General features: G+C 42.0%; 1 protein-coding gene across 1 annotated transcript in view; it reads right to left on the bottom strand.

The window, feature by feature from the left end:
* The window catches only part of PITPNB (phosphatidylinositol transfer protein beta), a 348,647-nt gene that overhangs the window by 90,663 nt on the left and 243,884 nt on the right, over positions 1–14,100 (bottom strand). Inside the window, exons 8-9 of the mRNA XM_069214679.1 lie at positions 12,080–12,157; positions 1,103–1,213 (exon numbers count right to left, since the gene is read on the bottom strand). Coding sequence (XP_069070780.1) covers positions 1,103–1,213; positions 12,080–12,157 — 189 coding nt within the window. The remainder of the gene's footprint in view (positions 1–1,102; positions 1,214–12,079; positions 12,158–14,100) is intronic.

Below are 14,100 nucleotides of genomic sequence, written 5' to 3'. Positions count from 1 at the left end.
TTCATATAGTTACAGTCAAGGAGGCTGGACAAACCTGTTTCATCTCCCTTTTTTACTCTCCTTGCTTGGGGGATGGTGGGGATACAGAGAGAAGAAAGGCAACACAATCTATGCGTAGCTCTCCTTAATCTCGGCCACGGCAGAGGGGCAAGGGAGGCAGCTCAACAGATAGCCAATGTTTTTCCCCTTAACTCCGGGGACAGGTATGGATTAATCAAGATGACCGAGGTGGAAGCTCGCTGATGGCAAATTATATCTACAATCTGAACTACGTGATCATGAATGTAATGCTGCAAAAGCCTAATCCTCAAGCAAGCTTCCTCAAGAACTGTGAATGGCATTATTATTGGCAGTATTTAAATTTTGGCCCGGTATGAATTTATATTAGTCAAAGATTTGTAAAGAATAAAACACTGATTCTAAACAAGTACACAACATATATCTTCATAAAACCACCTCTTATGAAATAGATTTTGTAACCTGTACTCAGCAATGGGTTTCCCTTAGTGGACAAAAAAAGACAAATGAAAAATGGTTGAATTGTATGTTGAGAATATTTCAGAGGACACATTTTGAGTGCAGGACTTTTAACCTTAAATCTGACCCTTTTCACATCTGCTGAAAGTTGTGCAGATCAAATGAATGAGAGTGTAATACACTTCTCTTTGTTCCATACGAGAAAGCATATCTGAAGTTTCATGAAAAGTTAACTATATTTAAGTGTGACAGTTTTGAAAGCCCACTTGTAATTTCCATCTGGCTCATAACCCATAGTATCAGCCTTTCCAGGTAAGCAGGCTACGCAGCAAGTCAGGTTCATAAGGAAAGTGAATGTAAAAGTGGTGGTATTTCACACTTCATCCAACTCAAGGGATTAGATTAAACATGTCAGTGAGCTCTCCAACTCAACTGTATTCAACCCTACTGACATTTTGTTCCAAGAAGGAAAAGAAAAAGCTGTGGATCTTATAATGACAACTTAAACTATTTGACTGTGAAAACAGCCACCAAATACAATTTCAAAGCTTATACTTGATATTAAAGAACACATTCTCAAATGCCAACAAAGGCCACAAAGTGTAAAATGTATATTTTAACCTACCTTCTGGATAAAATGTTCTACTTTGTTCTGAAGCCCCCACCACCGAAATTTGATTGTTACCAGTTTGTATGCACACATTCGAGGACAGTCTTCTTGGTTTGTTAGCTCTTTCTGGTAAGAACACAAAAACAGTGGATTGAATAACTAATGTTTGGTATGGTATAGCATTGCAAATTAAGTAAGTATAGGCTTTAAAAAACTATATTGTAATCCGAACAAAGCTATATCGTACAACAAGTCATCAAACCTATTACTAAATACTGTAGGACTGCTTGAAAGGTTAGGTCATGGTAACTGCTGGAAAGCAGATCAGGTGGACAGAAAAGGGAAACTTTGAGGGGTGGTTGGTTTTTATTGCAGTTCTTATACACAGATTCCAAATGTTGACCATGCAGGGATTGTAAATAAAATTGTACGCACACTAAGAAATGCTTTAATTGGTTAGTAACTTTTTATTTCTTTAAATCATAAAACACTCACATTCTCAACCTATGTTGTAGATACTGGTAATATCCTTACGTTACAAAGAACATGTTGCACAAAACTAGAAGTAGTACTCATAAATACCCAGTATGCAGATAAGAATGTGCTGTTGTATTTCACAAAAGTAAGCCTTAGACATATGGCAGGCAGATGGATGAATAAAGGAAAAATAGAGGTGAGACTAAGATTGGGGAGGTGACATTTAGTTCCTTGAAAAGCAATGCAGGTATTTAGATAAATTATGAATGAGAAAGGATTTAGAAAAGTAATGAATAAAAATGACATGCTCACAAAGGAAGAAATGACTTAGACTCAGGAATGTGTTGTAAATGGAGGAGACCTAAGCATTCAGATGGAGCTGACAAAAAATGTGTTTTCGTTTGTTTTTGTTTTTTTAAGAATGGAAACTAGTCCTTAGTTCTTATGATATGGCAGTGAACTCCAAAGGTCTGAGGGGGGGAAAACTGGTTGGCAGCCCACTGATGTAACAAATGTTTACTCAGAAAGTGCCTTTGCTTCTCACATCATCAGAAATCTTCAGTGAGTTGTGCAGCTATTCAGGTTGTTTTTCATGGAGTGCTTTGAAAAATAACGCAGACAATTTTAAACCTAGTCTTCGCTTCCAAGGAGAACCAGTGTAGGTCCTCCTCTCAGTACAAGGGTGAGGTGGTCAATTTTTTTTTAGTATCATGAACCAGTCTTTATGACACATGAAGAACGTTTATTAAACTTAGTGACTGGGCTGACTTTGGTCAAAAGTATAAGAAACCAAACTTAATTGCACCTCTTTATACACATATCTGGGTGCCAGTCAATGTGATAAAAAGTGTGGGAAAGTCATTCTTTTTGCCCTGATAACCCCCTAAACCTTTGGACTGATACTGGTGGTCAATGATTCTGGCTGTGCCCTGGGCAATGCTAACCAGTCCCAGGGTCAGTGCTCTGTGTAAAATGGTATATGCAAATGAGACCTAATTATAACTGTCTCGGACAACATACCTGTAAGTCCCTAGTATATGGTAAGGCATGTAGGTTTAGGGACCCCAGTATAGATAGTGCAGCCATAGGTGCACTGCTGTGGTGTCCAGTGACCTTTTAATGGCAAGACTGTGTTGCTGGCTGCTGTTAAATTAACGTTAATCCCAAATTCGACTTTGGAATTAAAAGTACTTTCAAAATCCTAAACTACCTTATTTTTACATATGTCACCACTAAAGTCTGCCCCTAAGTGCCACTAGAATCGGGTGCAGTGTAAATATATAAGCAGGAACTTTATAAAATATGTTTTATAAGCCCTTTTGTGGGAAAAGCAGCCATATTTGCTTTTCCTCACTGCAGTCAATGGCTCCCATAGGCTAACATTGGGATACTTTATGGAAATAAAACTGTATTATTTTAAAATTAAAGAGGAGTTGATTATAGCAAGTGTGGTACCAAATTAAACCTTATAATGAATCCAACAACTTGTCAATGTTGAATTTTGTTAGACTTGACATGCCTTAGAGTGGTCACCCCTAACTTTTTGCCTGCCTCCCTCCACTTTTTGGACTCTGTTTTTGCTGGATTTTAGACTCTGCGCACTTTTCCACTGCTAACCAGTGCTAAAGTGCATATGCTCTCTCCCTTTAAACATGTTAACTTTGGATCATACCCAATTCGACTATTTAATATACTTATAAGTCCATAGTAATATTCACTGTATGTGCCTAGGGCCTATAGATTAAATGCTACTAGTGGGCCTGCAGCACTGGTTGTGCCACCCACTCAAGTAGACCCTTTACCTTCTCACAGCACTGCCATTGCAATGCCTGTGTGTGCAGTTTCACTGCCACTTCGACTTGCCATTTAAAAGTACTTGCCAAGCCTAAAGCTCCCCTTTTTCTACATATAAGTCACCTCTAATGTGTGCCCTAGGTAACCCCTAGAGCAGGGTGCTGTGTAGGTAAAAGGCAGGACATGTACCTGTGTAGTTTACATGTCCTGGTAGTGTAAAACTCCTAAAATTCGTTTTTACACTACTGTGAGGCCTGCTCCATTCATAGGCTAACATTGGGGCTGCCCTCATACATTATTGAAGTGGTTGCTGCTGATCTGAAAGGAGTAGGAAGGTCATATTTAGTATGGGCAGAATGGTAATACAAAATCATGCTGACTGGTGAAGTTGGATTTAATATTACTATTCTAGAAATGCCACTTTTAGAAAGTGAGCATTTCTTTGCACTTAAATCTTTCTGTGCCTTACAATCCACGTCTGGCTGGGTTTATTTGACAGCTCCTTGTGCATTCACTCAGACACACCCCAAACACAGGGTACTCAGCCTCACTTGCATACATCTGCTTTTTGAATGGGTCTTCCTAGGCTGGGAGGGTGGAGGGCCTGCTCTCACATAAAGGACTGCCACACCCCCTACTGGGACCCTGGCAGACAGGATTGAACTGAAAGGGGACCTGGTGCACTTCTTAGCCACTCTTTGAAGCCTCCCCCACTTCAAAGGCACATTTGATTATAAAACAGGGCCTCTGCCCTACCACCTCAGACACTTGCTGGAGAAGAAACCTGAACCAGATCCTACATCCTGCCAAGAAGAACTGCCTGGTTGCTCAAATAACTCACCTGTCTGCTTTCTACAAAGGACTGCTGCCTTGCTGTTGGCCTGTGGCCTTGCTGAACTCTTGTCTGGCTGTAAAAGTGCTCTCCAAGGGCTTGGATAGAGCTTGCCTCCTGTTTCCTGAAGTCTCAGGACCAAAAAGACTTCTTTCTTTCAACTGGATGCCGTGTGCGCCAAAAAGATTGACGCACAACTTGTTCCGCGGTGAGAGATTCACTGCACGCCGATCCGGAAATACGCCGCTCAACGCGACGCCTATGGTGCGACCGGAACTTCAACGCACGGCCTCGCCTGGACAACGCCGCCCACCTTCCAGAAAGGAAACCGTGAGGAAGAAAATTCCAAGCACAGCCCCCCGGAACGATGCGCAGCCGGTTAACAAGCCTAGGATTCCACGCACAGACCCTGGGACATCTGGTAATCCCACGACCCACAGAAGGAGTCAGCCTGTGTGCTGGAAAATGACACACGTCTTTCCCGAGTGAAAAATAACGACGCAAGCCCGTGTGTGAAGGGGCGAAACCGGCGCACACCATTTTTCCTCCTGCAGAACGATGCACGTCTCCCCGCGTGAAAAATAACGACGCAAGTATGTGTATGAAAAGGGCGAAACCGACGCACACTCCATTTTTCCACGCATCTCCTCCTCTGCAGCGCTCTGTGGAGATTTTCCACTCCAAACCAGGTACTTTGTGCTTGAAAGAGACTTTGTTTGATTTTTAAAGATTGAAGACACTTTATATCACCTTTCAGTGATATTTCTACAAATTCTTATTGCATCTTTTATTGTGTTGATCTACAAATATCCAGATAAATATTCTATATTTTTCTAAACACTGTGTGGTGTATTTTGGTGGTGCTATATTGTGTTATTGTATGATTGATTGCGCAAATACTTTACACATTGCCTTCTAAGTTAAGCCTGACTGCTCGTGCCAAGCTACCAGAGGGTGGGCACAGGACAATTAGGATTTTGTGTGACTTACCCTGACTAGAGTGAGAGTTCTTGCTTGGACAGAGGGTAACCTGACTGCCAACCAAAAACCCCATTTCTAACAAATTTAATATAGACAACTAAAAGTCCCACTGATTAGATAAGGAGAGGGGCTGAATGAGGTATGACAGGAAAACCTGACCACACTAATGGATGGGCTCAGCCAGATGTAACCTTCAACAAGAGATTTTCTCAATGTTGGATTTTTAAAGAATGATGCTTTCTGGGAATGATTTTTGCCACACACCACATGAAGTGGTAACCCCTGAGGGTGTTGGACTGCACCCCATTGGACAGGAGCACCCCCTGCTTTCCACCCCTAGGAGCAAGGATATATATGGCACAGCTGCCCCACAATTCAGGTACCTAATGGAAGAAGGAGGACTGCCCTGCTTGAGCCATGGCCTGCCCCTGGACACTGCACTCAGAAGGACTGGACCAGCAGCACACTTTGGGCTTCATCAAGAAAAGGACTTTGCCTTGCTTCTGCAACTCCAGGAGTGGACTCCCTGGAAGCTACAGGTACAAAAGTAGCTAATCAGAGTCCCCTGCATCAAGAACTGCTAGGACAGCCCTGCTGACCTGCGTCCAGTGGCCATTTGAGGATTCTGACCAGGTGCATTCTGGGAACTGTAGTCCCAACTTCCAAGGAGCAACTCAGAGCTTCTAGAACACTGGATCAAGTTTGTGGAAACTTTGGGGACTCAAAAAGTACTTCTAGAAGAAAATCCAGAAATTTGAAGAAGTTTGGATTAACTCTGGAAAAAGCTCCATAAGGTGACCGGCCCGGCTACGAGAGTCAAGCCGGGACCTGTCGACGAGAGGCAAACCGTCCTTGACTTTGCCCTGCTCAAGTGTGACCAGATGTCCCTGGTTTGGCGCTTTTGGTTTTCAGACGCTAAAAAGCATTTCGTTTTACATTTAACATTTAAAAATTCACATCTCTGGTTCCCTACATTGGATTTTTTTCATTTTGGTGTCATTTTAAAGATAAAAATATGTTCTACTTTTATAAGCTGGTGTTAGAATTGTATTGTGTGTTGTGTTTTACTTATTTACTGTTTAGTTGATGTTGAATGCTTTACACACCTATCTCCTAAGTTAAGCCTACCTGCTAGTGGGCCAAGCTACCAAGGGTTGAGCAAGGATTAATTTACTGAGAAATTGACTGGACCTAGTAGGGGTTTGTGGCATATTTCTAAGTGTAGGTATCTACCTGCCCTGACGAATAATAATCCACTTTACAACAAAAAGCAATAATAGAGTATATTTGGCAAATATGAAAGCAAGTGCAACAGCTCTTTAAGTTGACCTAAGATATATTTCTGAACACTTTGGAGCTTGCGTACTAAGGTGTTTTCAATGATTATTCGGGCTAAGTGTGTTTTTTTTTTTTTTTTTTAAACAGCCCTGACATATGGGCCGGAGATATTTCCTGGTGCCTGGTAACTGGCTGGGATTGGCCCTGAATGAGTTAAGAACACTGATTGCTCTTTCAAATTCAAATTTCCAGTTTCAGATATGACTTATATTTAGTTTACAAATGTAGGTAAATTAATTGGAAGTATGTAAAACATTGGGTTACTGGTTGAGGGGGTGAAACTCTACTCAAGCAAAAACCAAAGTCCCTGATAGGGTGAAGAAACAAGCAAACCCTAAATTAACCTGTGCTCAACCCTCCAACAGCTTGGCACAGAGCAGACAGGCTTAACTCAGAGGCAATATCTAAAGTATGTGAGCAACACTTCAAACAGTAACATAGGGAAAACACAGCAAAAGGATCCCACACCAGTTTAGAAAATAAGAGCAATTTTTGACAAATAAAACAAGACCAAAATGACAAAAATGTAATCAGTAGAACCGGAGAAACTATCACCACAAAGTGCCAACTGCAGATATCTGGTCGAGCCAGACTGGATCAAAGTCACAAGTTTAGGCTAACTGCAATGGGGTAAAGCCATCTACAGGGATCTAGTTTGACTCGCTGAACAAAGTACCTTAGGTCCCAGTTGTGGAGCATTGTGAGATTCCGTGTCACGGACGAGTCATGCAGCAAAGGATGAGGTGCTGCAGAGCTTCGCGGCAAAGTCCTGTGTGGTTGTCAAGGATCACTTTGAAGAGGGCTTGAGATGTGATGTCTGGCATCAAGGATGCATTGTGCGTTCCAGGTGGTGTGTCAGTTCCCAGGAGCAGTGAGACTGCGATGCTAGGACCTGCAGTGTCGCTGAGGCTACCGTTGATGAGAGATGCAAGAGCCTAAGTCAGGAAAGCTTTGTCCCAGCGGCAGTTCCAATGTGGCTGCAGGGCTGATGCGGAGTCCTTTGCATCAGGAGAACCCTTGCAGCAGAGGCGATGCATACATTCTGCTCAGGTTTTTGTCACACAGCAGAGAAGAAGAGTTGGATCTGCTGGGTTCCTAGATGGGCTGGAATAGCACCTTCAGGCCCACTTCTAAGGGTCCTGGACTCGGGTGGCACCACTTGGCAGGGTAGGACTCACAGATGGCAGAGTCCTGGTTTCAAGATTGTTGGTGTGTTCTGTCCCTGAGGCTCTTGTCAGGAGGCCAGCTAACTAGCCCTTGGAGCCACTTTGGGATCCCTGGTTCACAGATGCAAGTTCAGTCCTTTTCACCCAGACACGAAAGCAGCAGGTCAGCACAGCAGTCCTTCAGAGCAGCAGTACAGCAGACTGGCAGCCCTTTCAGCACCACCTTCTTCTTGGCAGAGTATACATAGGTCCAGAAGAGTACTGATGAGATGGTGTCTGAGGTCCAATATTTATACCCGGTACCCTTCCCCTGGAAGGTGGGAGGAGCTTCTAGAGGTTTCCCTTTGAAGTCCCCAGCCATCCAGCCTTCCCTGTTTTGGCTCCAGACTAACAACAGACTGTATGCAGCCTTTCGTATAGGGGTAGGACACAGCCTATTCAAGTGTAAGTATGGCAGTGCCCCGCTTTACCCTCCCATCCTGCCAGTGATGGCGTATTCAGACACATCTACGCTCTCTATTGTGTGCAGCTGTATTGGAGGAAGACACAAAGCCTAACTTTCAGCTCCCCCCTTCATGTAGCCCAGTGACAGGCTACAGGCACTAAATGTCTAAGGCAAGACAATGTCAACTTTCTTAAAGCTGCATTTTCAAAACTGTATTTTAAAATATGACTTTACCATTAACTACCAAACATGAACTGGTTACCTGCTCCCATTTGCAAATTACAGCTCATGAAACATAATAAAGTAACTCTAATGTTATTCTATGGAACAGGTGTGCCTTGCAGTAGTGAAAAACAACATTTAAGAGTTTTTAACTACCATGACATGTGAAACTTCAAATTTCAAGTATTACTTTTTAACTGCATTGCACACTACCTTGTTGTCTGTTTATGGCCTAATCTAGGGGTGACATATGTATTAAAAAGGAAGATTTGAGCCTGGCAAAAAGCTTGTTTTGCCAGGTTGAAATGGCAGTTTGAAAACTACACACAGGCTGCTATGGAAGGCCTGAAACATGTTTGAAAGGGCTACTTAAGCGGGTGGCAAAACCAATGATGCAGACTCACTGGTAGCATTTAATTTACATGGCCTGGGTACATGTAGTGCCACTTTACTATGGATTCAGAATGAAATTAAATATGCCAATTGGGTATAAGCAAATGTTTCCGTGTTTTAAGGAGTGAGAACAAGCAGTGGTGAAGTGCACAGGATGTGGAAGGGGAATTCTTCAACCCAAAGGGCATCATTAGCAAATACCAAAGTAGCAGTCACAGCAATGTGCCAGTACCCTAATGTAAGATCAGAGGTATTCCAAAACTTGGTAGCAACTAGTCTGTTGATGAGTTCAACACCTCAGGGGAAGGGGTGTGCATCTGTCTTCATGATGGAATAGATTCCCCAGTAGTCCACAAAGAAACCTAAGTTCTGGAGTGGTGCCTGGTAAAGCAGCATTACGTACCAGCACCACAGGTCTAGACCAAAGACTGTTCAATCACCCATAACACCAGCATCTTCGAGACCTCCTCCTTGAAACTGGCCCTCACTTTGTCTGACAGCTTGTACATTGTATTTTTAACAGACTGATTGTCTCCAGTGTCAATATTTTGGGTACACAAATGTGCGAGCCCAGGGGTAAGGGAGAACAGAGAGGAAAACTCTTCCTGCAACAGGCGGCAGTCACTCTGCTGTTCTGGGGTCAGAGCTGGGGTAGAGATTGACAACCTCTACTAATCCATCATACTCTTGGGCAAACAGAAAGTCAGGGAGAGACTCCCTCTCCTTTTCCACCCCTTTATCTGTCACCATGAGAATGTTGACATCAGACCTCTCAAAGAGAGGTTTGAGGCGGTTCATGTGGAGCACTCTTAAGGGTTTTCTAGGAGTCTTGAGAGCCACCAGATATGTGGATTCCCCCTTCCGCCCCTTCACCTCATATGGGCCTGTCCCTCAATCCAGGAGAGCTCTGGGCTCCATGGGTGTCATAACCCACACCTTCTGACCAGGCTGAAACTGTACCAGAGTGGCCTTTAGGTCATATCAGAGTTTCATGGCTTCTTGACTGGCCTCAAGATTGCTCTACACCTTTTGCCAGAAGAGATGCATCTGGTTATGGAGTACCAGCCTGTGGCAGACCACATTCTGAGGATGTTTCCTGGAAACTTGCTCCCACCCCCCTCTGCCAAGGCTGAGAGTTCCCCTAATAGGGTGGCCACAGAGGAGTATGAAGGGGCTAAACCCCACTGCTTTGTGGCACCTCCCTGTAGGCAAGCAGAAGGCATGGCAGGATGTCCCACTTAGGCCTCATGGGCTCAAGTATGCCCAGTATCATGTAGCACTGGTTATCAGTTATAAAATGCAGAGTCCTAAGGCCAGCAAATGAGAGATCAGAAAACAATGGAGGAGGAAGGCAAAACATTTGATGGAAGACTACCATAAGACTGTATAAAAATTGGTTACATGATAGACGAGCAGAGGTGGACACTTCCAAGGACTGCTAGGTTGAGCAAAGAACAAAGAAAGACTGATTGTCATACTTTTCAATTTAGAAGGCACATTAACTTGGAGGCACATAAAAAAAGGACTTTTGTGCCTTAGAGCCTGATTTAGGTCTCGGCAGAGGGGTTACTCTGTTGTAATAGTGACAGATATTCCATCTGCCAAAATCTAAATACCATTGTTTTATTTGGTATTTTGATTTAGGCTGCCGGAATATCCATCACCATTGCGACGGGGTAAACCCTCTGCCAAGATCTAAATCAGGCCCTTAGTGTTTCTATGCTCGATTCTGGTGAATTTTGTCAGAATATGAAAAGCAGTACAGTAACATCTGCATGCTCTTTCTGTAACTATACTAAGAAGAACAAGCTTTTGTGACATCCATTGCAAACATCTGAGACACCAACATTTAGGACCATTTTTTTACAAATTAAAAACGTGTTTGTGTGAGGGAAGCAATATATGCTTGTGTAGATTGCATGTATTGAGCAGTGGCGACTGCCCCTTAACAGTGGTGGCAGAGTGGGACAGGAAGGGGGAAGTGGGTGTGGGCAAAAACAAATTAAAAGACAAAAAAAAAAAAGACAACAAAATAAAAAAACATTTACCTTCTTAGGAAGACGTGTTCGTCTCCCTATCTGTCTTCGTCCGCCTCCCGGCAGCACACAGGCTCCCAACCAATCATGACGCTGCTGTCACCAGCATGACAGCAGTGTCATGATTGGTTTGTGCGGCCTGCTTCGGCACTCAGATTGGGAGTGGAAGCCTGTGCATGTTCTCCACTCAGATGTGCAATACAGCCGGTAGAGAATATGCAAAGTGAACAAGTCTGTTTGGCCGGCCCAACACGTCCGGCCAAACAGACATGCACACCTTATAGTGCACATACCCCTCTTCCAGTTCTCCTCCGGCCCCTCCACCCCCAGCCCCACCACTTTAGTCCCAGGAAAAATAAAATGATATTAACAAAGGATTTTTATAATTTTATTTTTCCATTTACAAAAATCCAGCGGGGCAACGCTTCTCTACCTTAGCAGAGGAGCCGCCCCTGATATTGTGGCCTTTTGTGGGGGATCTGTAAAATACACAAAATTAGCCTCCAGTAGGTTAACTGATTATCAATAACGATTATACAGGTGTCTGTTGCTGGTGGTAATAGTTTTATTAATTGCAGACTTTCCCTTTGTATTTTGGGGCTAATTATGAAGCATAGTCAAAACTTTTGGCTGACTGGGTAAACTTATTTTTAAAGTTGCATTGTTTGAACTATTTTAATTGATTTGAATAGATGATCACTAACGTCTTTTCCTGTTCCTGTGGCCGGGCATATTATTTTTCAATACTAAATTGGTTTCAATTACCTTTAAAATACATTTTTACTTACCAATTGTAAAGATATAAGTTAATTTCATCTAAGATTAGTTGAACGGGCAACGTTTTCCTAATTACAGGACTCACATTTGACAAAATAAAATGAACTAGAACAGAAGCAGGATCATCGCACTATAGAAATCACAAAAATTAGGAACAAGCATAAATATATACAAGTATACTACTTTTAAGATGGCTTTATGGATGTGCAAGCATCAGCACCTTTCATCTTTGGCTATAGTTTCTTATACTTCAAGAAACTATGTGGATACACATGTATCTACTGCTGCCATCTCTGAACCTATTTTATAGCACTTTAAGAAACCCATTTATAATGCCTGCTGTTAATTCACACATATTTGCAGTAGCCATCTAAGACAAAAAAGCTAGGACAAAGTCAGTAAAGTTTAACAGGGAAAACATACTGGCTTTGCCAGTGCTGGTTTAATTTCACCATCCATTCATTGGTACAATTGTGTATGTTTTGATGAGCATTACTTTTTGATAATGAAAATATGAAAAGTCTGCAGTACCTTCCAATTAGGTCCCAAAGGTCCTCGGTTAGTCTTCACAGACTGAAACAATGATGGGTCTTCATCAGCCTTGTAATCCTGCAAAATAAACCAATGCACTGAGCCAAATACAAATTAGATATCGATTTTACTGTATAAATGGTTGACAAAAATAATATTAAAGGGGAAGCACAATGTTTCACTAAGAAGTACCGGCAGCAGTCATCTAACAAAACATACAACTGTCCAAATGGAATTTGTTTTACGTTTAAGGACAGTAATAAAACAATATATTACAAGTGTTCCAATAACACAAACATAAGCAACAAAACACAGTTGATAATTAAATGTAAAATGGCAGAAAGGTTTCATAACTTGACACTGGAAAGAAAACACTGAAACATGAAAAAATCTCTGGCAAACACAGGGAAGTTGTCAGTATTGTAAGGTCAGGGTTTGTTATTCGTTCGAAACAGGTGTGCTACTGTGAAATTCGATAAAACAAACAAACACACTGGAACAATTAGTAAATAACAGTCTTCATGACAGGCTAAGGCTTACTCACAGCACCCTATTTCTCAACAAAAACAGCCATAAATCAAACATTAAAATGATGTGGTATAGGCAAATTAAATAGAACAAGGAACACATAACTAGCTCTCAAATGCCATGTTGTACCTGCAACTTAACAAAAGGACTACTTGATGCTCCATCACCAAACTTAAAAGGAATGAAAATTGGTTACTGTAACCATCCAGGAAACAGCACAGCCTTGTTGAACAGGTCATTCAAACAATGATAAACTATTAAAAACATATGAATCCAAGAACTAAAAGAGCTGACTCTAAGCACACTATGCTTCTGAACTGCTTCTCCTCATAATTGTTGTGAAGAATTTATAAGATAAAGTTTTCCAGGCTTAAGTTGTCTGCCTTCGGACCTAAACAGTATGATACCAATATTGTAAATCAATTATCTTTAGCATTCATACATGCATTAGTTATCTATGTTTATTGAAAACAGATAAATGTTTTGCCACTAACAACATTCAAGCAGGCCAACAAATCACATTATATCACACCTTTATTGTTTTCGATTAAAGCATCCCCTAGCCCCCTAACCTGGAATAAATATCACATTTCAAAAGAAAGAGTCCCATTTGTTAATGTGCCACATCATATAAGCACTGGCAAGGCCAATACCTCTCCCCTTCAAATAAGCAACAGCTGACATTTTGAGAGAAGACTCCGGCAACAACAATCTACACTATGATGCAAAGTGGAGAATGTTCCACTAATCAAACCCTATGGTGAGAAAATTCATGGTGCAGATTAAATTAAAAGGATAGTCCTGAAACTTGTGACACAAGGAAAAGTGTCACAGATAAAAATGCTTTGTTCCATCGAAAGACTCTGGTTCCAGAAGGTCCAATTATTATTATTTGGCAGACTACCCCCAGGCTGTGTCGTAGTAGCACTGAAACTGGATGAACAGGTCTCAGGAACTGAGTAGCAATATTAGTTGACATAATACATTTGTAATACCATTCAGAAAGTGAGATATTCAGGAAAGGGATGCATCTGGCTACCTCATTTTGTCCTGCTACTCCAAAGGTATTTGAGATGTGGCACGTGAGCTGAAGGTTTACAGTTGAAACAATGGATAACTCTATTGTTGTCAATGTGCACTAATCTGATTTAGAGCTTCATTAATTTGGAGCATTGTTGTCAGATGGCTCCTTATTTGGAATTGAAAAGGGGAGAGCCTTGTCCATAGCCCGTAATAGTGATTGCTGCTTCAGGGTCTTACACTAGGGATCATTCAAAGTTAGCATCAGGAGCACGAATTCCATCCCAGGGCTACAGAAGGAGGGTAGTCCAAAAACAAAGCAACAGGGTTACCAGAAAACAGGAATGGTGGGGATACAAAGGTGGTGATATTGAACAGAAACCTCCTAGGCTCACTGAATCCAGAACCCCTATTAAGCAGTGTCACTAGGTTATAAAAGCAAGGGGAAGAACTGAAAAAAAGAAAAGAAGGTG

Source organism: Pleurodeles waltl, chromosome 11 (genome assembly GCF_031143425.1).
Source record: "Pleurodeles waltl isolate 20211129_DDA chromosome 11, aPleWal1.hap1.20221129, whole genome shotgun sequence".
NCBI classification, from domain to species: domain Eukaryota; kingdom Metazoa; phylum Chordata; class Amphibia; order Caudata; family Salamandridae; genus Pleurodeles; species Pleurodeles waltl.
This window is presented reverse-complemented; position numbering and strand designations above follow the sequence as displayed.